Below are 22,696 nucleotides of genomic sequence, written 5' to 3'. Positions count from 1 at the left end.
GTAGGAGGTGGAGGTAAGCAGATGTACTGTCCACCCAAGAGCATTGGTCACAAGGATCATAACAGGCCTGCAGTGAGAACAGGGAAAGATTGGTTTCAGAGCTCAGTCTGGTTTGAAGATGAGGAGCAAGACCCACCCCTGCTGACAGCAGGAAGGGTGCAAAGGTGGTGTGGGGTGTGGAGGCAGGAAGGGGAGGTGAGTGCTGGGATCCTGGCTCCGCACACTGCTCCCATTTCTTGTCTTGGATCCCGATGTCCTTTAAATGGGCATCTGAAGGCCTAGCGCTCAAGGTGGCTGATCGGGAACCACTGCAGCAGCTGAAGATAATGTAACACTGGTAAACAGTGGTGGAATAATGAGAAGCTGCACCCTGCGTTACCACTGGCTCTGCAGTTGTGGGGTCCGCATACTGGGGAGTGGGGTTCCTGGTGGTCTGCAGTGAGATCCCGGACCCTGGGTTTATGAGGAAGCAGAGCCTGTGTATCACTCAGGCTCTTAGCCTGTCCCTGCCACTTTGAACTGATCAGTCTCTCTTTTTCAGGATAGGATTTTTGGGTCTTGGCCTCATGGGAAGTGGCATCGTCTCCAACTTGCTAAAAATGGGTCACACGGTGACTGTCTGGAACCGGACTGCCGAGAAAGTAAGCATTCAGGGCGGTGCTCGTCGGGTGGGGCGGCTGGAGCCTTGACCCTTGGGGTTGGGGTAACTGAGGACAGGAATCTCCCTGTTGTCTCTGATCCGCATTCTGCTCCAGAGAGTAGAAGCCAAGCTCTTAGCTCAGGCAGGTAGGGATGTAGATAAACCAGTAAAGGATGTTTTAAACATTTAAAAACACCCAGAGATACAGAATAAAATGGAAGTTTCCCCCTCTCTGCTGTTGCCTGAGATATGTAATGGAAAAGAAAACCTGTTAGGTTTCTCCTTGCACATGCAAATGTGTGTGTGTGTGTGTGTGAGTGTGTGTGTTATGAATTCATTGATAGGGAGTATATATCAATAGGTCTGCTTCGTCCTTGTTAACGGCTGCACCATGTTCTGTCATTTGCGTCGTGTCAGCAGCACTGTGCAGTCGCGCGTCCTGCAGTGATGGAGATGTTCTTTACCTGCACTGGCCTTACGTGGTACCCACTAGCCACGTGTGGCTCTTGAACACTTGATTCATGGCTAGTAAACTAAAGAGTTGAATTTTAAGTTTTATTTCATTTCAATTTAAACAGTCCCCTGTGGCTAGTGGCTACCATATTGGACAGGACAGGTTTAGAAATTCTTAACCTAAGGTGATCCATGGCTTCAAGGGGTCTATGGATGCCCTGAAATGGAATTCCAAGTCTGCAAATGTTCAAATCTTTGTAATGGAGAGAGGCCATGGCTCCCATTAAGTTCTCATCCAAGAAAAGGTGAAGAACTGTAGTCTGAGTACCAGAAACTAAAGAACTGAACTTGCCAGGAACAAAGAAAGAGACCAAGAAAAGACCAGCCTCTTGAGGAACAAGGTGTGGCTGAGCATATATTTGTGAATGACAGGGTGAGCGTCCCGTGTGTGCAGGGAGGTGACAGCCGAAATGAGGTGTAACTGCTTATGGGAGGTAGCAGAGCTGGTGGGTTTGAATTAACAAAAATGTTCTGAACAAAGTAAGAAATTCACTTTGCTGAAACAGTCCTTTTCAAGAATAAGGAGCTGGTTGGAGAGCTGAGAGGGCCTAGGGGAAGGGGCTTCAGGTGCTGGGCATTGGGTAGGCACTGCAGGGACCTCGGTCAGGAGTGAGATCTTGGAGCAGGATGTTTTGTGATTCGGGGCCAGAGTAACCAGGACGTGTAGGCATGCACAGTTGCAAAACACCGGGAGGATCCAAGGGTTTGCATTATAAGTACATTTCCCGTTGGTAGACATGCCCTTGGTTATTCTGTTTTCTTGATTGAAAAGCCTAATTGTAATAAATATTGCCATTCTTTCTGCATTAATTGACTGGAAGGCAGTAGAGCGAAGCAATTACAAACTTGGGATTTTGGAGTCAGATAGCTCTACTGCTTTACCTTCTTTTTTTCTTTTTCAAAACAAAAAACCAGAAGAAAACAAAATTAAATATTAACATAGATCTTAGCCTAAAACCAATCAAAGTCACTGAAGAAAAGGATGAAGAGTTTTTAATAATACTCCCCACAACAAAAAATAAAAAAATAAAGTTGAAAGGTACGTCAACTAGTTTTTTATTTTTTTAGAATTTAAAATTTTTTGTATTTTTAAAAATTTCTTGAAATCTCACTACCCTAACACAATTTTTGTGTATTTTTCTATTTTTTTTTTTTTATTGAAGTATCGATTTACAATAGTACATTAGTTTCAGGTGTACAGCATAATGATTCAATATTTTTATTGGTTATACTCCATTTAAAGTTACTATAAAAGAATGACTGTGCTATACAATATATCTTTGTAGCTGATTTATTTTATAATAGTAGTTTGTACCTCTTAATCCCCTACTCCTATCTTGCCCCTCCCCCCTCCTTCTCACTGATTACCACTGATTTGTTCTGTGAGTCTGTTTCTGTTTTGGCATATTCATTTGTTTTATTTTTTAGATTCCACATATAAATGATAGCATAGAGTATTAGTCTTTCTCTGACTTACTTCACTAAGCATAATAAAACCCTCTGAGTCCATCCATGTTGTTGCAAATGACAGAATTTCATCCTTTTTTGTGGCTAATACTGCATTGTGTGTGTGTGTGTGTGTGTGTGTGTGTGAACACCATCTCTTTCTTTAACCATTCGTTTATTGATAGACACTTAGATCACCTCCATATTTTGGCTTTTGTAATGCTGCTATGAACATTTGGTTTGCGTATATCTTTTCAATTTAGTCTTTTTGTGTTCTTCAGATACATAACCCAGGAGTGAATTTTCTTACTAAACACATAGTTTAATAACACTAAGATTTAAAAATAGCTCACAAAGAGGAAACAGTTCATAAATAAAGAAATTAAAGAGGTTCAGTAATCAGGAGTAATCAAAATATAGTAAGCAAATTTGCAATTATTGAGTGGCTAAATCAAGTAGAACAAAATTTTAATGTATTTTTGGGTACTTATTTTTAAATGAGGTGCCCAGTGCTGGTGATTTGAGACCTTGCCAGTGATCACTGTAATTGACACAATCCCGTTGGAAAGCTTTCTGTCTACATTTTTTTAAATCATTTTTTGGAGCCTGTTTTGTTCTACTTACAGAGACCTAAATTCAAAACATAGAGGAGAAGTATTGTACATAAAGATACTTGTTGGGGTCATTTATGACTAAAAGCGGGCCAGATAATGAACTACAGGGGAGCCATTAGGTAAATTAAGGTATATCTCTTGATGGAATATTCTGCAGCCATCCATTATAAATAATAATTATTAAAGACTACAATATTAATCAATGTAAGTCATATAAAATATTAAAAATTGATACAAAAGAATAGGTCCAAATTATTCTAAATACTTTTTTTAAATGCCTTTAGAAAAAGGAAATACACCAAAATATTAATAATATGTTTTGTTATGGGATGTTCTAGGTGATTTTAGTTTTCAGAAAAGAAAAGTTAGTGCCGTTAGACCCCCTGGAAACATTTCGGTAAGGGATGGCAGCTTCTCAGGCCCAGCCCTGCCTCCCAGCACACAGGGTGCTGGGAGGGTTTTGCCACAGCCAAGACAGCCACAGGGCTAAGGACAAGTACTATCCACATTCTGTTCTTCCTTCAGGAAGCCTTCAGCAGACACTTGTTTTGTGCTTAACTGTGAAGTAGAGCCTTGAACATTGTCCTAGGCATCAAGTATGCAAAAACACAAGATTGCCCTTAAGGGGCCCCCATCCACTTTCCTCACAGTCATACTGCCTGCTGATTTCCCCAGCTCCCAGCCTCAACCTCCTGCTTTGGAAGACCAACCAGGAGGACTGGGCACCGCATCTCTGGCCTGGCTGGTGTGTGTGTTGTGCCCTGCCTGCGGCTCACGTTAGGATCTGTGACTTTTGCAGTGTGATTTGTTCATCCAGGAGGGGGCCCGCCTAGGAAGAACCCCCGCTGAAGTCGTTTCAACTTGTGACATCACCTTTGCCTGTGTGTCGGATCCAAAGGCAGCCAAGGACGTAAGGATCCCCTCCCTCCCCTCAGCGTCTCAGGTTGTGGCCAGAAAAGCTGGCTGGCCTCCTCCCCTTCTCCCCTGCTAACTGAGTGAGTGTCTGCATGTAGGGGGGTTGAATTTCCCATTTGGGGACCATCCCCTATTGTGAAGGGTATTTGCATAAACAGAATGCAGGTGTCCTAATTCAGAACAAAGGGTGAAATTGACTAGGGTCCCTGAGGTCTATGCTGAGATGGTTCCTGACTGGCGCATGTATTCTTGTTGAGCTGGAAGTTGTGGGGCTGAGTGTGCCTTTGGTCCATGTGCCAAGTTCCTATGTTTAGCTATCGCTGTATTTGTATGTTTAGAAGCTCAAATGCAGTAGTCATCTTGTTAAACTCATGTCTAGACTAATCCAAGTCAATCCAAAGAAGCCAAAAGAATAAATAAATACTGAGGTCCCATCTTTTAAATGGGAGATTTTTAATGAAGATAAATGGGAACATACCATAAATACTCCTCTTTCCCTTGCTTATTTACACGTTCTTCCCTTTTCAGCCTTAGTATTTAGCTTCCGTTTGAGAAATGAGTTAAAAAAAATCAACAGGACACTGACCTGAGGTCTAAGGGGCTCCTGGGTTTCTGGCTGGGAGCCTGGGCTATTGCTTCTCCCTTGTGTCTCCACAGCTGGTGCTGGGCCCCAGTGGTGTGCTGCAGGGGATCCGCCCTGGGAAGTGCTACGTGGATATGTCGACAGTGGATGCTGACACAGTCACCGAGCTCGCCCAGGTAGCAGCCTCGTTCAGGCTGGCCCTCCAGCTTCCTTTCAGTTGGAGCCCAGGACCCAGGTTGACCACACTCAAGTGTGGGCAATTTGGTTACTCCAGAGCCAAAGCCAGAGAGGAGAGGAGAGCCCAGTAGCCTTGGGACTAACCTATCCTCACTCTTTACCTTCAAAGCTACAGCTAGTCTGAGTGGCTATAAAAGGAGAGATGTTTCCTGGCTGGGACAGGCGTCGGGTCCCTGTAGCTGCCAGCAGGGCTCTTTAGGGTTCAGCACCTTTCTGCAGTTGACAGTAGCAGAGTATTCCGCCCTCCTGAGCTGCTGGGCCCAGGTGAAGGGGCAGTGACTTGTGGCCCATGTGTGTTCTGAGGGTGGCTGAAGTTGAAGAAGGGTAGTGTTTGTAGGAGGTGTGGTCAGCCAAGCCATTGGCATGGTCATGTTTGGGTATATCTTGGGTCTTTGTAAGAAACTCCACGTAAACGGGAGCCTGCGAGGACACCCCAGCTTCTCTCTGTTTACTGCATGTGATGCAGGTGTCCTTTGGAGGACAGTCTGCTGACCCCCTCACAGTGTTAGTCCAGCACCTTGGCACAAGTGGCAGCTTTTGGGTCTTGGTGTGGACAGCCAGCTGCACCCACCCCAGTATGCTCCCTGCCCAAGACTCTTGTGAGAGGCAAGGGCTCCAGAAGCTGTGACTTTCCTTTCTAGGTGATTGTATCCAGGGGGGGCCGCTTTCTGGAAGCCCCGGTCTCAGGGAATCAGCAGCTATCTAATGATGGGATGTTGGTGATCTTAGCGGCCGGAGACAGGGGCTTGTATGAGGACTGCAGCAGCTGCTTCCAGGCAATGGGGAAGACCTCCTTCTTCCTAGGTAACATGCGTGCCCACCTGTTGGTCCACTTCAGGCCTGGAGGCTGGGTGGGCTACATCCCCTCTAGACTGCACTGATGACAGCGTCAGTCCCGGACGGCCTCTGCCTGGGGCCCCTGTGGGAAGGTTTCCTTTGACTTGCACAGTCAGTGCCTGGAAGGAGGAAGAGCCAGAAGGGTCAGAGCCAGTTCTGTCAGGGGCAGGTGAACGGGGCCTCCCCTGGGTGTAGAGGTGGGTCCGAGCAGGAGTGAGGGTGGGCAGAAAGTCCCTCTCCACGGGATTCCTAGGAAGTGACCGTGATGCTTTGCCCTGGGCAGGCGAGGTTGGCAATGCAGCCAAGATGATGCTGATCGTGAACATGGTCCAGGGAAGCTTCATGGCCACCATCGCTGAGGGGCTCACCCTGGCCCAAGTGACAGGCCAGTCCCAGCAGACGCTCTTGGACATCCTCAATCAGGGACAGTTGGCCAGCATCTTCCTGGACCAGAAGTGCCAAAGTAAGTTGGCTTTGGCTCTCGCTTTGTGTTGTGTTTTTGATTGGAGCTGGGAAACTGGGACAGGCAGCTGTCACAGAACAGTGTCTTCTTGGGAGGCTCATTGTATGTGACACATGCACGGTCTCCAGTCAGTCCAGACCCCTGGTCAAAGAGGGTCCAGGGAAATGGCAGATGGCATCGCAGAGTACAGGCCGAGAACTTATCTCTTGGGTGTCCAAGGGGGAAGAAATGGTAGGTGTTGTGCCCTGACAGTACTGTAGGTAGTTTCTTATTTAGGATCCTTTAACTTCTTCTGATAAATGACTTTCCCTCCTCAGATATCCTACAAGGCAATTTTAAGCCTGATTTCTACCTGAAATACATTCAGAAGGATCTCCGTTTAGCCATTGCGCTGGGTGATGCCGTTAACCATCCGACTCCTATGGCAGCTGCAGCCAATGAGGTAACTGCAGGAGGCTGTGGTGCAAGTCCCGGCAGTCCTCCCTTTGTTTTCCTTGTATCCTTGCTTTGGCTTTTCTTGCTCTGCACCTAGTCTCTCAAGGTGGAACCTTAGGTCATTGATTTAGACCTTCTCCAACGTTGTACATTTCCTTCTGAGCCATGCTTACTTCCCTGTGAGTTCTTTGCCCTGTAGATTACTTAAAAGTGTATCAAATATAAATAAAAACCGTGAAGGGTTCTCCTAGGCATCTAATGTTTATTGATTTATAATATATCTCATGGTCAAAACACATTATGTATGGCTTTTAACTCTGCATTGATTCAGACTTGTTTTGTGGTCCAGCAGATGGTCTGTCTTGGTGGGTGTGTCATGTTCACTTAAGAAGACTGCGTGTCCTACAGTTGGGTGCAGTGTTCCGCACACATCGCTTAGGTCGAGATGGTTGGTAGTGTTTTTACAGATCGTCTTTACTGACCTTTGTCTCTGATTCTTCCCATTATGAGAGAGGGCTGTTAAAATCTCCAACTACGATTGTGGGATTATCTGTTTTGCCCTTTAATCCTGTCCATTGCACATAATGTCTTTGAAACTCTTAGCCATTTATGAGTGTTATGTCTTCCTCATGAATTTGCCCTTTTCTTGGTATGAAATGTCCATCTTGATCTTTATTTTGAAATCTGTTGTCTGATTTTCATAGCCTTCTCATGCTTACTGTTTCCATGTGGTACATCTTTTTTTAATCCATTTACTTTCAGCCTGTATTTTTAAAGTGTGTTTGTTGTAGACAGTCTACAATTGGGGCTTGTCTGTGAGGTGATTTCCACTTGCCTCTGTCCTGACTCTACAGGATTTGTTGGCTTGGAAACAGACATTTTGGTTATTAATTTATCTGTGGAGCGTGGCGCCTTCTGGCCCTTTGGATGGTGTGAGTTTAGACTCTCCACTGTTTGGAGCTCAGGATCTTAAGGTTAACTGGTCTGTTGACATTAGTCTTTGTCTTGAAGTCTATTGATATGTGATTGGATTTGGAGCTACTGTTTTTTATCATTTGATTGCCATTTGTCCTCTCTGGCTTTTATTTGTCTATTCCTCCTTTCTTTTGGGATATTTGAATATTTTTTAGAATTTCATTTTATCTATTGGTTTTTGAACAATGTGTTATTTTTCTTTTATCTTTGCTCTAGGGATTGCTGTATTCATCCTTAACTTCACATGCTAGATTGGACCTCTTTACATAAAATGTAGATCCATTTACCCCTCCCTTGTCCTATAAGGCAGAATTTCTCAACCTGGGCACCTTTGACATTTTGTCGTGGGAGCCGTACGTACATTGCAGGATGTTTAGCAGCATCCCTGTCTTCTACCCTCTAGATACTGGTTGCACCCCCTCAGTTGGTAGCAAATGTCCCCAGGCATTACCAAATGCCCTTCGGGGGCGGGTGCAGAATAACCCCAGGTTGAGAACCACTGTTTTAGGGTACAGATGTCCTGTGTGTTACATTTGCTTTTGTTTTAACCCACCAGTGTTGGAATGTCTTGCTTTAAGTCGCCACATGTAATTTAAAGAAATTAAGGGGGAAAAAACTTTATATTTCTCTAATTTACCATTTCCAGTGCTTTTCATTACTTTATGAAGAATTGAATTTCTGTCTGGTATTGTTTCCTTTCAGCTGGAAGAACCTGCTTTAGCATTTTTTGAATGCAGGTCTGCTGGCAATGACTGAGTTTTTTTTAATCCAAAAAGGTCTTTTCTTAGCCTTCATTCTGAGTTGACAGCTTCACCTGAGCTGTAGTAGACATCAATTATGGTAGCTCCAACTGAGCTATGTTTAAAAAAAGAGGGAAATGCAGCTTTTTAATTCTTCTCACACTCTTTCATATTCACCTAGTACTTCTGGGTAGCTGTAATTATAATTCTAGGCTCTGGGGACATGGGGTATAGCCCCTTCTCTTCCTTGTGGAGCTTACATAAATGGAAGGGGCACAAAGTAAGCACAGAAATGTTTAAACAAAAATTGCAGGGGGGAGGGTATAGCTCAGTGGTAGAGCACATGCTTAGCATGCATGAGGTCCTGGGTTCGATCCCCAGTACTTCCATTTAAAATAAATAAACCTAATTACCTTCTCCTGAAAAAAAAATCCAATAAAAATTTTAAAATAAATAAAAAAAAAAGAATTGCAGAAGGTTAGAATTAAAGTAAAAGTAAAAGGAAAGAGATGGCCGGGTGAAGTGGTGCAGCCGCTGCTTTAGGTGGGAGAGGCAGGTAAGGCCTCGGAGCTGATTGGGAAGGAGCCAGCCATGCTGAGAGAAGGGCAGGGAAGCAGCCCAAAGAATAACATGGGAAGCCCTCGGAGTGTCTTCAGCAGGAAGAGACATGATTGATTGTCACTACTAACAATGCTGAGTTTACATCCCTGCCTCTGAACAGTTTACATCCCTCACTCCATTTAATCCTCACAGTAACACCCCTGTAAAATCAAGAAGCGCTGGCAGAGGCACTTTGTCCAAAGTTAGGCGAGTTAGTGGAGGATCCAGGATTCACAGCCAGACAGCCTGAGCTCCAGAACCTATCTACCTAACAACGTCTAGGACTGCCTCCAGGAAGCAGATCTGTGTCTGTGAGTCAGCTCTGTGACTAGACTGAGCCCATGTCATTTTTTTCCAGGTGTACAAAAGAGCCAAGGCACTGGACCAGTCTGACAACGACATGTCTGCCGTGTACCGAGCCTATATACACTAAGCCTGAGCCCCACCCCACCCCACCCCCTAGTCTTCCCTCTGACCTCCTCTTCCTCACACGGGGTTGGGGTCCTGGAACTTACCTCTGGACCAGTCCGCCTGTCTCCATCTCCTTTTATACAGACTTTGAGACTTGCCATCAGCACAGCACACGGCATCACTCCTCCCCTGGAGGTCCTGGAGAGGGGACAGATGTCAGCAGGATTGGCCTGTGGGAAAGCTCTTGAGCTGGGCACTGGCCCTGGACTAGGTGGCTGTGTGTTCACACACACACACACCCCCCACACACACCCCACACACCCCACACCCCGGGATAGAAGCTGCCCAGAAACTGCTGCCTGGCTTTTTTTTTCCTTCTTCCAAGTTGTCTTATCTCAGACCCCTTCCAGTTGAAGGCACTAGAATCAGCAGTGAGAACTGGAAGCTTTCCCACTGCTTCCCTCGGAGCGAAGAGGCTGTGGTTCTGTCAACCATGCCCCACTGGATCCCACACAGAGAGAGGCTATGGGCCAAGATGAGCCAGCACAGACTCTAAACAGAGGGTTCCATGGGCCCTCCAACCTCAGGTGACCAGCTGATGAGGACTGTCTGTTTAAGCTACCAGTGTGCAACCAACTTTCCATAAATGCCTTTGTGAGCTGAAAAAAGATTGGCAAAGTCAAGCAAAGACAGGGCTCTGACTTTCCAGGGAGAGCAGCAGCCAGCCCGCCTCTAGGTGAGCCTCACAGGAACCCACTCTCGCTGCTGTTCAGCACCTGTCCCAGAAGTCACCGTCACTGTGGAGCCCTGGGCTGGGATCAGACTTCCTCACTTTGGTGTAGGGAGCTCACTCCTCACCAGGCTGTTGTATCTGGATTTGCATTCCAGCCCTTGGGAAAGGGGATCCTGAGGGCCACAAGTGAGGAGTGAAGAGGGAGGGGGAGTGGGGCTCCCTCCTGTTTCCGTTACAGACACTTCAACTGGCTCTGAAGAGCCACTCTGACCCAGGTCCCCTCACATCAGTCCCATCTTCTCCAGCCTGCCCCTGCACAAGTCCCCTGCATGCCCACCTTTCTCCATTCTCCACTCTCCCCCTTTTCTTCCCTTGGAGACAGTATTTCTTTCTGTCTGTTCCTTCTTTGGCCCAGACCCAGCCTGACCAACGATGACCATTTCTTAGGCTCAGCTCTTGAAACAGGAATGAGTGTCTTCACTTCAGCCAGCAGCATGGTCTTCGGTGCTTCCAGGGCCCCAGGGTCTGTCGGGAGGGAAGAGGAGAGCTAGGCCTGACCAAATCTGAGCTAACTGACCCTCAGAGGTGGACCTAAGACATCCTCGAGACCCTAGCATTTCTCCTTGGATGGGGGACCAGAGGGGCTTGGAATGTGGCGTAAGAACAAGGAGAAGTCACCTAAAGGATGTCAGTGTTCTCATCCTCTGCATGGGTTGAATTTTCCAAAGTTAACACTGTGCAGAAGGTCAGCATTTATAGTGAATATACAATGTTAATAGAATGAGGTGGCCACGCTGGTGTGGGCCCCTCCCCCTCACAGCTTTGGCCCTTTTCTGCTGATCAGAACCCAGGTTAGGGGATCTCAGAAGACATAGGGGGCGGGGGAGATGCCAGTGGTTTTTGGCACAGTTGTTAATTTCACTGGGATGTTGGATTCTTTTCTGTCTGAATATAAAGCCTGTTCTCGTCCTAGCCGGACATGGGGGGTGGGGGTGGGGGAAGATGCTGTAATGAAACTGGGTAGTCAATGTTGTCTTAATATTGTTGACAATTCTGTAAAGTTCCTTTCTATGACTATTTCTGTTTAAGCTATTTCACCCTTGTTTTGAAAGCCTTCCCTTTTAAGGAGAAAATGTGACACTTGTGAAAAAGCTTGTATGAAAGCTCTCCACCACTACCCCTTTTTTTTTCCTTTAAACCTTTAAGTGACAAATCTTCTAGGTAATTAAGGTTGTGAATTTTTATTTTTGCTTTGTTTATAATGGACATTTGTCTTTCAGAATAGGATTGTGTGATAATGTTTAAATGGCAAAAACAAAACATGATTTTGTGCAATTAACAAAAAGCTACTGCAAGCAAAATAAAACGTTTCTTGGTAACACAACTGTGACCTTGGCAGTGGTTCGCGCCCCGGCTCCACGCGGTCGAGGGAAAAGTAGGGACTGGCGCGGAGCGACAGCTTCATCGGCACAGCGCCAGACTGTCTGGTGGCCCCTCCCGGACCAGCGGAATTAGCGGGCTGGTGGCGAGTCCCGGCGGAAGCAAGCTGCCCCGTCCACCAATCGCCGGACGCGGCGAGAGCAAGCCATCCTGCCGACCAATCGATGAGTGCAAGCGGAGCACGGCGCCCTATAAGAGCAGGAAAGGGGCGGGACGAGCGGCCACAGCGCTCCAGCTTAGAGAGCAGCCTTGGAAGCGGCGCACGACGCTGCTGCTCCGGCCGGCCGGTGCCGGCGGGTTCCAGGGCGCTCGCGGCGTCGCGGGCTGGGGGTGGGGCGGGCGCCGGCGCAGCCAATCGGCGGCGGGGGGTGGGCCCGGGCTCCGCCTGCGGACCGAGTGGCGAGCGGACGGCGGGCAGGTGACGACCGTCGCTGGGCAGCGAGTGGCGGCGATGGCGACCGTGATGGCAGCGACGACGGCGGAGCGGGCGGTGCTGGTGAGGCCCGTGGGCGGGGCAGGGTGGGGGTCGGCGGGCCGGGACAGCTGACAGCGAGGCTGTCCCCGCAGGAGGAGGAGTTCCGCTGGCTGTTGCACGACGAGGTGCACGCCGTGCTGAGGCAGCTGCAGGACATCCTCAAGGTAACGCGTCTGTCGGGCCTCTGAGGGCCCCCACCCTCCCCATCCTCCCCCAGCGTGGCTCCTGCCCCGGCCTCCCGTGCCTGCCGCCCGAGCGCCGGCTGTGAACGCAATGCGTTGTGTTTAGACCAGGCCCAGCCCTCTGTGGACTTAGAATCTAGCCGGGGGCACCAGCAGATAATTACCCAATTCTACAAGCAGCTTTATGAGCGCTGTGGGCTTGGGTTGAGCCCGGGGTCGGGGAAGGCTTCCTTTGGAACTGTGACATTTAGCCTCAGATCTGAAGGACTCAGCATTTCGACCTCAGCCAAGTACTCCATTTCTCTGGGTCTCCACTTTGCAAAAAGGAGATATCAGTACTAGCCTCAGGGCTGTCGTGAAGATAAGATAGCCCGTCAAGTCACCCAAAATGTCCAGGCAATGCCTGGTAAGGCCAGAATTGTGGGTTGCCATGACTACTGTCATTTCTGACTTTGCTTCCCACATCCAAGCACCTTAACCAAGCTAGGAGGGTATCTCTCGGCTCTATATCCCATGTTGGGCACACAGTAGGCTCCCAGGGAATGTGGAAGGAGCCAAGTATCAGCTCAGGTAGGACCTGAAACTCAGGCTGTGGGGGAGGGGCCCTGGGAGTGGGGCTTCTGGAAGAAGCGCTGGGCTGGTGTGGGTGAACTTTACCCCACTCCTCTCTGTCCCCCAGGAGGCCTCTCTCCGCTTCACTCTGCCAGGTTCAGGCACCGAGGGGCCCACCAAGCAGGAGAACTTCATCCTGGGCAGCTGTGGGTGAGCCCCGGCTGGGTGGAAATGGGAGGATGGGCTCTTTGCGAAGGGAATCACCTGAGATACCCTCTAGGTCAAGTGGCACGGCCAAAGCCCTGCCCTGCAGACTGACTTCAGCTCTGATGTCCAGAGGGTGTGCAGTGGGACAGGCTGGACCATCCTGTGACAGCCAGGGGCAGCCTGGTGGGAGGGTTGGTAGTAGGAGGGGGCAGCCGCAGGCCCTGCTCTGACCCACACATATTGCAGCACAGACCAGGTGAAGGGCGTGCTGACTCTACAAGGGGATGCACTGAGCCAGGCGGTGAGTTCCCCGGCCCCTCTCCCCTTCTCATGCTGTCACAGGAGCCTGTGGGGAAGAGCATGGGGGTCCTCCTGCTTATCTCAGCTCTGCCACCAGCTTGCTGCGTGACTCTGGGCAAGATCCTTAATCTCTGTGGGCTTCAGTTTCCTTATTTGTTAAAATGACAATGACCCCCCCTAACTTGCTCATGGGATTTGGTGTGTGGCTTCAGTGAGAGGTGCAGGAAGGGGCAGATGCTCTGCAGACAACCCTACCTGGAGTCTGGGCCCAGGGATTAGGCTGGCCCCAGATCAAAGTGGAATCAGCCAACATCTGAGTTCTGTCTGCACCTGACCCTGTGCCAGATGCCAAGGCATGGAGGAAGTTCCTTCTCCTCCTCGGGTGGGCGGTTTGTCCCTTGGCATGTACAAATGTTCCCTATTTGCGCACAACCACACACCTCCTCCCAGCCAAGGCCACCTTCCCCTTTCTTTTTTCCCTTTCATTTCTTTGTGGTTCCTCTTGGGCCTGGGTTCCTGTTTCCTGACCTCCCTGTTCACCCTTCAGTTGGCCAAAGTGTTGAGACCCTCTGCCCCAGGAAGTGGCTGAGGCCTGAGCTGCGGCGCACACCTGGTTTCTGCGCCTGGCTCAAGGGCTCAGAGTGGCCAAAAGCAGGAGGGCGTCCCTCTGGCCAGCTTATCCCGCTCTTGCCCAGCAGGACGTGAACCTGAAGACGCCCCGTAACAACCAGCTGCTGCACTTCGCCTTCCGGGAGGACAAGCAGTGGAAGCTGCAGCAGGTGACCTGGCCCTTCATTGTCCAGGGCTCAGGCCACAAGGGCAGGCAGGGGCAGACCGCTGTGGGGACTGGCAGCCATAGCAAGCCTGGGAGGGTGTTTTTTCCAGCAGGGCAGCTGGGGTGGGCAGTGCCTGATCTCCAAAGCCTAGCCTGTCCTCTGTGTAGGACACCCTGAACAAATCACTCCCTGCTGAGAGCCTCCAGGGGCTTCTCATGGCTCTTGGGGACCAAGTCTATGCTCTCTAGCAGCTCCTATGTGACTGTGCCTGGCCTCTGCCCCCTCCCTCTCACTGGCAACCAGCTTTTTCCACCTCAAGGCCTTTGCTCTGAAGGCAGCACCTCTCCCTGCCGAGGCCCAGCCCTCTGACCACCCATTGGGTGCTGTTTTCAGATCCAGGATGCCAGGAACCACGTGAGCCAAGCCATTTACCTCCTCACCAACCGGGATGAGAGCTACCAGTTCCGGACGGGAGCAGAGGTCCTCAAGGTGAGCTGCCCCGAGGGACAGGAGAGCCAGGTTCCCTGACCAGGCCCCTGGAGAGCTCTGCCCCTACATTCTCAGGTGGAGCTGATGGTTGACCCCTCAGCTCTCAGTGTACCCACATCCATCCAGCCAGTCGAATGGCTCACAGTCCAGACTCCAGAGTCAGACCTCGGATATGATCCCAGGGCCTCCACAATGAGCTGTGCAACCTCAAGTCACTTACTTAGCCACTCTTTGCCTCAGTAGCCTCACCTGTAAAAGGGGAACAAGCTATAGTGACTACCAATTGTGACAACGCAGGTAAAGTGGCCCCTAGTAAGTGCTCAGTCAACAGTAGCTGCAGGTGTTAGTATGGACAACAGAAAACCTTTGTTATTAACAAAGTAAATTCATATGGTGTGGAGGGACAAGGTGAGCCCAGATGCCCTGGGTTCATTTCTTAGCTCTGCCCCTGACTTGCTGTGTGTCCTCAGGTGATTCACCTTACCCTCTCTGGACCTCTGGGTCCACATATGAACACTTGGAATCAGATGGACTAAGATCCCTCTCAGAACTATGACTGCCTTGTGGGGTGTAAGGTGCAGCCCCTGCACCTCCACCCAGTAATTCTGCCTTTCCTGGGAGCCAGGTGACCCCAGCACCACAGCAACAGCTGGATGAACAGCTGGAAGCAGTGGAAACTAGGGCTCTGAATTTGAGCAAGAGCTTTGCTCCATGGCAGAAGGAAGGGCTGAGTTCCAGATGGCTCCACTGTTCCTAGCTGTGTGACCTTAGCCCTTTGGAGCCTCAGTTTCCTCACCTGTGAAAACGGTGCTGCTGCCCACCTTAAGGCTCCAAATCAGAGTCCCAGTGCTTCCTCCAGGAAGCCTTCCCTGGCTCCTTGCACCCAAGCTGAATTAGATTTTTTTCTTCTAAGTTCCTTCATTGCCTGTACCCCCATCCACAAAGCCCTCATGCCCCTGGGACTAACTTCCGGGATCTTTCCATTCACCATTGGATCAGCACCCAGGATCCCATGCAGTAGGACCTTCCAAATGGGTGGTCAGCAGTGCAGATGTCCTGCCCCCCACCCCCAGCTAGAGCCCAATTACCTGAATCTTTAACGAGCCTCCTGCTTATTCAGGCCCTGAGACCCCCAGGGAAGAAGCTGGGAGCTACGGTAACTTTGTCGCTCTCTGATGTGGGGGCTGGGGAGTGGGGAAGAGGTTGGAATCAGGACTAGGCTCCACTGCCTTCACAGCCACTGTGACAAGTCCCCTTTCCCCAGCTGATGGACGCTGTGATGCTGCAGCTGACTAGAGCCCGAAACCGGCTCACCACCCCAGCCACCCTCACTCTGCCTGAGATCGCTGCCAGCGGCCTCACGGTCAGTGCCTCAGACCAGCCACTGCTCCAGGAGAAGGGGTCCCCACAGAGGGACCCAGCTTGCCCCTGGGAGGGACACGGGTGCCAGAGGGGCCTGGAAGCCCCAAACTGTCGACAGAGTTCTATGTCTGTGCACAGTTTTCTGGGATAGGGTCCTTGGCTTCCATCCTGCATCCCCCAGATATGTCACCCCTGATCTGGGTCAGTGATGCCCAAGCCCAGTGGTGCAGGAAGATACCTGGGGCACCTGGGGAGAGTCTAGAAGCCCCAGTCCATGGGATGGGGGCTGAGATTCCCCCATGTGGTTGTTGGAGGGGTGGTGACTGCCCGGACCTTATCCCACCTGCTTGCCCGCCCCCTGCTGCCTACAGAGGATGTTCGCCCCAGCCCTGCCCTCCGACCTGCTGGTCAACGTCTACATCAACCTCAACAAGCTCTGTCTCACCGTGTATCAGCTGCATGCTCTGCAGCCCAATTCCAGCAAGGTGAGCACCCCGCCCCACCTGCCCGCTCTGTCGCAGCCTGCCCCAGCCCTAGCCTCAGGCCACCCTGCAGGCCCTGCCCCTGCCCCTTCCCCAGCCCCTGCCCCCGCCCCCGCCCTAGCCCACCCTGCAGCCTGGGGCCTGACTTGGTTTGATGCTCTTCTACCTAGAACTTCCGCCCATCTGGAGGCGCAGTGCTCCACAGCCCCGGGGCCATGTTGTAAGTAGGCTGCCTGGGAGGGGTCCCTGGAGCTCCCCCTGCACCTCGGGGGATGGAGTCCGGACTGGCCCAGCCGCCCTCAGGGACCCTCCCATCTTCCCCCAGTGAGTGGGGTACACAGCGTCTGGAGGTGAGTCACGTGCACAAGGTGGAGTGTGTGATCCCGTGGCTCAATGATGCCCTCGTCTTCTTCACCGTCTCCCTGCAGCTGTGCCAGCAGCTCAAGGATAAGGTGGGCACATGGGAGGAGGAGGGGTGTCACTCAGGTTAGGCTAGCCAAACAGCAGGTTGTTTAGCCCATTTGGGGGGGATTCCAAGGGCTCCTGTCACACCTCCAGAGCACCCCCAAATCTTAAGGTCTGTTGTGCTCTCCGCACACCCCAGACATGGTGTTGCTAGGCAACGGTATCATCTCCTGGACATGGCCCTTGGATGACCTTGAACTCTCTCCTGAGTCACAGAAGGTGCAGCAGGGGCCAGACCCCCAGCACCACCCCTCACCATGTCTCCCATCTCCCTCCCCGTCTAGATCTCCGTGTTCTCCAGCTACTGGAGCTACAGGCCTTTCTGAGCAGAGCACCCAACAGCCTGTACCCCTGGGAATGGCCCCTGCCTGAGGATCCCCGTCCTCCCCCAACCCCCTCTCCCCGCCCAGAGTGCCAGCCAGCGCTGCACACTATTTGTTTCCAGCGGGCTGTTTATTTCTCTCTTCACCCTGTCCTGCCTGTCACATCTGCACAGATGGGATTGAACACTGGGCCCACTGGGAGGGACACTACCTTGCTTTTTTGTTTTGGATGGGGGAAGTCAGAAAGGCAGGGCCCCGTTCCAAGACCTGCCCTCCCTACAAGGCCAGAACCTTTGGACTCAGGGTGGGGCCAGGCCCAGAGCTCTCCTTCCTCCCCTCTTAGCTGCCTGCCAAGCTTCCCCAGGATGGCGAGGGTGGTGGCTCTGAGCTGTGAGTTGGGAGGGAAGGAGGACAGGGGCCGCCCCCCGTGAGCTGTCGTGCCCTTGACCATGTCTGCTCTAGCAGGGCCTCTGAGAAATAAAGATCATCCGACATTGCCTGGAGCCTGTCTGTCTGTCTGTCTGTCTGAATGGGGGCCTGGCCAGGGGGTCCCTGATGGCCAGGAGCCGGGCTCAGGATTCAGTGACTGAGCCCCTGGCCTCCCGGTGCAGAGGAGCCCAGTGGGATGGCCACACAGGCAGTTGCTGGGTGGCTCCAGCACATCACCTGAGGCCTCCTGGTGACAGTCATGCCAGCTGCGGGCTGTTGAGGGACCCAAGGGGCATCTAGATGAAGCAGTGAGGGCCTGCACTGCCCACCCCGATGGGAGGGTCGGAACATGCTCCACACTCAGGCTGCAAATGAACAAGGCGTTGTTTCTCCTTCCCGGGGGACCAGAGCAGGGGGCAGGGACTCTGCGCTAAGGTTCCAGGGCCAAGTTATCAAATCCCTGGGAGTTTTTCTGCAAGAGAGGCACAGAGAGGGCGAGTGGCTTCACTCCTCAGTCCGCTCCAACCCCTCTCCACAGTAAGCCCAGCACCCACCCCAGCGCAGGTCCATGCTGCCCCTGGTGCCCGGGGCTCACCTTCTGGGACCTGGGGGAGTGGTGTTGGCAGCAGTCAGGGCAGCAGCAGTGGAAGCAGACGAGCAGCAGCAGGAGCAGCACGATTCCTGGGGGCGGGACGGGTGTCTAGATATGGCCCTCGGCCTGGGAGGCAGACGAGGTGGGAGGGCGAGAGGCTGAGCCACACTCACCGAGAAAGATGAGGAAGATGAGGAACGCAGCGGTGTCCCACTTGGACTGGAACAGCTGGCCACTCCTTAGTTTCCCCAGCACTTGCTGGACTGTAGCATTCAGCTCCTGCTTCAGGTCCTCCGTCGACAAGGCCATCTCAGCAGGAAGGTCCTGGGTGCCACCTGCTCCAGCCCCCCAGAGGGCCATCTCAGAACCCTGGGCTCCTCTGGGGCTGCCACATCCGGCCTCCACAGTCCAGCCCTGGCCCTGCCCGCCCACACCACCTCTCTGGGGCCCAGCCCCTACCCCTGCCCGTCTTCCTTTCCTGACCCCGACCCTGGCCAGGGCAGCCCCCTCCCCTTACCCTTTCCCGGTAGCCCCATCCCCAGACCTGCCTCTGGGCTCCCCCAGCCAGACCGGTCCTGGGTCCTGGGAGCACAGACTACTTCCTGCTTCCGGATCTGCATCACCTGGGGCCTGGGCAGCCAGCCCCTCCCACCCTGCTCCCCCAGGGCCAGCCCGGGGCTGCAGAGCTCGGTGGGGCGGGGCCTGTGTCCCACAGGTGTGCTTCCTGCCTCCTAACAGCAGCAAATGCTGCGGGACCCAGAGAGGCGGCCACCAGCCGGTCTACCTCTTCATTCTGGGCATTTTTTCACTTCTTCTCATAAACCAGGCCAGCAGCCGGGAACACAGTGGGCGCTCAGCCTCTGTTGATTTCACAGATGAAGATAAAAAAAATGGCGGGAGGTGAGAGGGAGGGAGAAGCTGGTTCCATTTCCCAGCCCTTCCCTGGCCAGCGGCCATGTGCCTGGCATCCCACTTGCAGCCTTTTGGGGTCTTCCTCCTCTATTCTAATCCTCACAGTGACCCTTACAAGACAATGGTTTTCGCTACTCAAATGAGCTCTATCCCTGGAACTTGGGGCCTGGGGCTCCCTATGTACCATCTGGAGGCAGCTCTAACTCCTGCCTTACTCTGACCAGGCCCACCAAGGGCCAGGACTGCTGGGCGCTTGGGACTGTGGGTAAACCAGGTGGACATGCCTTCTTGTCCTTGTGGGGCTTATGGTCTAGCAGGGAAAGCTTACTGGCTAATGTTAGGCTCTGTGCCTGTCATCATACAGACACACCTTTCTGTACTGCACTTCACAGTAAAGAAAGTTTTTGACAAATTGTAGCAACCCTGGGTGGAGCAAATCTACTGGGGACATTTTCCAACAGCATTTAGAAACTTTCATTGCTATTATTGTGGCGATCTGTGATCAGTGATCTTTGATGTTACTAACTGTAATCATTTTGGCAATTTTAGCAAAGTATTTTTAATTAAGATCTGTACATTGTTTTTTTTAGACACAGTGCTATTGAACACTTAATAGACTACAGTATAATGTAAACATAACTTTTTTATTGAAGTATAGTCAGTTTACAGTGCTGTGTCCATTTCTAGTGCACAGCATCATGTTTCAGTCATACATATATTCCTATTCATACTCTTTTTCATTATAGGTTACCACAAGATATTGAATATAGTTCCCCGTGCTATACAGTATGAACTCGTTGTTTATCTTATATGTAGTAGCTAGTATATGCAAATCTTGAACTTCCATTTTATCCCTTCCTACCTGCTTTCTCCCTGGTAACCATGAGTTTTGTTTTTTATGTCTGTGAGTCTTTTTAAAGAGTTTTATAAATAAGTTTATTTGTGTCTTTTTTTTTTTTTTTTTTTTTAGATTCCACGTATGAGTGATACCATATGGTATTTTTCTTTCTCTTTCTGGCTTGCTTCACTTAGAATGACAATCTCCAGGTCCATCCACATTGCTGCAAATGGCATTTTATTCTTTTTTATGGCTGAGTAGTATTCCATTGTATAAATATACCACAACTTCTTAAGTGCACTGGGAAACTAAAAAATCTGTGACTTCCTTTATTGTAATATTTGCTTTATGGTGGTGGTCTGGAACTGAACCCGCAGTACTGAAGTATGTTATTACCTACTGTATTCCTCATGGCAATCTTACAGTGGGTATTATTGCTATTCCCATTTTACAGATGTGAAAACTGAGGCCTTGTGAAGTTCAGCAACTAGCTCAAGTCACACATCTAATGTATTCATTTCCTGTTGTTGCTGTAACATACTACCATAAACTTGGTGGCTTAAAACAATGCAGGTTTACTATCTTATAGCTCTGGAGGTCAGAGTCTAAAAAGGGTGGACAGGACTGCGTTCCTCCTGAAGGGTCTAGTGGGGAATCCATTCCTTGCTTTTTCCAGCTTCTAGAAGCCACCCACATTCCTGGGTTCATGCCCCACCCTCATCACTTCAACTTCTGCTCCCATCCTCACATCTCTGACTCTACCCCTTTTGTCTCCCTCTTATAAGGACCCCTGTGATTACACTGGCCCACAGGACAATTTCCCCATCAAAACCTTAATCACATCTCCTAAGTCCCTTTTGCCATGTAAGGTATCATATTCACAGGTTTCAGGAATTCAGATGGGGACATCTTTGGGGACCACAATTATGCCAAGCACACCCAGTGAGCAGAGAAAGCAGAGCTGGGACCCACATGTTCAGATTCCAGAGCCCTTGACCATCATGTCATAAACACTCCTGTGCTGGGATCCCCGCCTTACACCTGATCTCCCCTCCATCCCATTCTGAGACCTCAGATTCCTGTTGCCAAGGGAGGATAGTTTGGAAATGACTGGAGTGTTCTGTTGTGAAAGGGGGTAGGGTTGCATCCACTGTGGAGAATGGTCTGGCATTTCCTTGGAAAGTTACACACAGTTTTGTCATAGGACACAGCCCTTCCGCTGCTGGGTATATACTAAGAGATGAAAACATATTCACACGGAAACTTGTTCAGAAATGTCCACAGCAGTATTTTTTCATAATAGCCAAAAAGCAGCAAGGCCCCAAATTGTCCATCACATGATGAATGAATAAACACAATGCTGTCAATCTGTGCAGTGGAATATTATTCAGCCATGAAAAGGAAGGGTTACTGAGAGACATGCTACAAAGTGGATGTACCTTGAAAACATGATGCTCCATCAAAGAAGCCAGACACAAAAGGCCACATGTTGTATAATTCCACGTGTATGAAATGTCCAGCAGGGGCAGATCCACAGAGACAGAGAACAGTTATTGTTTCATAGGGGCTGGGGTCACTTAGTGGTGATGGGGTCTCCTTTTGGGGTGATGTGCTTGTCTCAGAACTAGACAGAGGTGATGGTTTTGCAACATTAGGAATGGACTCAATGCCACTGATCTGTTCACCTTAATAAAATGGCTAGCAGTTAATTTTACGTTATGTGAATTTTACCTCAATGGAGAAAAGAAAACACGGAAAGAGGCTGACAACTGTGGCCCCTGCCCACCCCTTGGCCTGGCTGTGTGGGCAGGAGGCCCATGGACCCCTCCTCTCCCCACTGACCCAAAGTCTTCCTGCCCAGACCCCCGGCTGCCTCGTTTCTTGTTTCTTCTCTTTAAAGAAAATGTGGGCTACTCTGAGTCATTAGAAGACAAAACTACTCGTAGAGCACCCCCCACCCTGAGACCCAAGCAGAGCAATGATGGGGGAAAAGCCACGGCTGGACACGTTTTAGATGCGTCAGACCCCAGACTGGGGTCCTGCTCCCAGCCCTTAACACCCACCAGGGTGGGACCAGGCGCCTGGACCCTGACCCTTCTCCCCTCAGTTTTCTCACCCTTAAAGTGGGTGTGTAAAGAGTACGCCCCCGCCTTGGGTTGTTGTACAGATTGAATGGAATAATCAATGCAAATGCTCCCTTAGCTCAGCGAACGCACTGGAAAACGTGCATCAGATGGCCATGCACCTCACTCAGCCTGTGGGTGGATTCCCTCTGGTCTGGTTGTTTGGGTACCTGCGGGCTCACCGGCCATCCTCACACTGCTCTGATCCCTTTACCCTTGGCTTTCCCCAGTCAGCACGGCCAAGGGCGCCTTGAATGGTCCTGCCTTCTGTAGACATGGTCCTCCTGTCCACAGTCCCGGTGGGTGTCCACTCAGGCTTTCTTCCCCGCAAGTTTCCAGAATCCTACATCACTCCTGTGGGATGCTTCTCCTAGAGAAAATGTTTTCTCGGCAGAGAAGCTTATATCCATAGGGGACATCCCCAGAGGCAAGAATCCCCTCCTGTGCAAGGTCGGTCCCCGTGTTAGTCACCTGTGCTGCTCGGCCATCCACACAGAACGTTCTCATCTGTGTTGACGATGAGACCACAGCCTCTCCAAGTCCTTCAGGGGCTGTGGCGTCATAGCTTGAGAGAGTTCTCTGGCGGGATGAGCATCATGTTCAGGTG

At 50.8% G+C, this 22,696-nt stretch overlaps 3 protein-coding genes across 10 annotated transcripts in view; 2 read left to right on the top strand and 1 right to left on the bottom strand.

Moving 5' to 3' along the window:
• The window catches only part of GLYR1 (glyoxylate reductase 1 homolog), a 30,306-nt gene extending 18,780 nt beyond the window's left edge, over positions 1 to 11,526 (top strand). For 2 of the 6 annotated variants that reach the window (XM_031447772.2, XM_010992696.3), the window contains 7 exons: positions 542 to 641; positions 4,031 to 4,123; positions 4,786 to 4,887; positions 5,590 to 5,752; positions 6,069 to 6,248; positions 6,566 to 6,690; positions 9,357 to 11,526. In XM_031447772.2, coding sequence (XP_031303632.1) covers positions 542 to 641; positions 4,031 to 4,123; positions 4,786 to 4,887; positions 5,590 to 5,752; positions 6,069 to 6,248; positions 6,566 to 6,690; positions 9,357 to 9,431 — 838 coding nt within the window. In that variant the 3' untranslated portion in view covers positions 9,432 to 11,526. Of the gene's footprint in view, positions 1 to 541; positions 642 to 4,012; positions 4,126 to 4,785; positions 4,888 to 5,589; positions 5,753 to 6,068; positions 6,249 to 6,565; positions 6,691 to 9,356 lie in introns of all 6 variants that reach the window. The other 4 variants (XM_031447771.2, XM_010992695.3, XM_064478425.1 and 1 more) reach the window with 3 other exon arrangements.
• Positions 11,527 to 11,931: 405 nt separating this feature from the next.
• ROGDI (rogdi atypical leucine zipper) lies at positions 11,932 to 17,698 on the top strand. 3 transcript variants are annotated; one of them, XM_031447777.2, is made up of 11 exons: positions 11,933 to 12,078; positions 12,150 to 12,221; positions 12,919 to 13,001; positions 13,245 to 13,299; positions 13,997 to 14,077; positions 14,468 to 14,563; positions 15,828 to 15,926; positions 16,297 to 16,410; positions 16,578 to 16,627; positions 16,733 to 16,859; positions 17,157 to 17,698. In XM_031447777.2, exons 1-11 carry the CDS (start codon positions 12,034 to 12,036, stop codon positions 17,196 to 17,198), a joined length of 864 nt encoding a protein of 287 aa, XP_031303637.2. In that variant the 5' UTR covers positions 11,933 to 12,033; the 3' UTR covers positions 17,199 to 17,698. The 3 variants fall into 3 exon arrangements, with proteins under 3 accessions (XP_064334496.1, XP_064334497.1, XP_031303637.2); XM_064478426.1 differs by lacking the exon at positions 13,997 to 14,077 and having other exon boundaries at positions 11,932 to 12,078; XM_064478427.1 differs by lacking the exon at positions 15,828 to 15,926 and having other exon boundaries at positions 11,932 to 12,078.
• Positions 17,307 to 18,833, bottom strand: SMIM22 (small integral membrane protein 22). The gene is made up of 4 exons (XM_064478428.1): positions 18,734 to 18,833; positions 18,390 to 18,551; positions 18,220 to 18,305; positions 17,307 to 18,096 (listed from the first exon to the last, which is right to left on the bottom strand). Exons 1-4 carry the CDS (start codon positions 18,750 to 18,752, stop codon positions 18,055 to 18,057), a joined length of 309 nt encoding a protein of 102 aa, XP_064334498.1. The 5' UTR covers positions 18,753 to 18,833; the 3' UTR covers positions 17,307 to 18,054.
• Between the last annotated feature and the right edge of the window lie 3,863 nt (positions 18,834 to 22,696).

Source organism: Camelus dromedarius, chromosome 24 (genome assembly GCF_036321535.1).
Source record: "Camelus dromedarius isolate mCamDro1 chromosome 24, mCamDro1.pat, whole genome shotgun sequence".
NCBI lineage: Eukaryota > Metazoa > Chordata > Mammalia > Artiodactyla > Camelidae > Camelus > Camelus dromedarius.
This window is presented reverse-complemented; position numbering and strand designations above follow the sequence as displayed.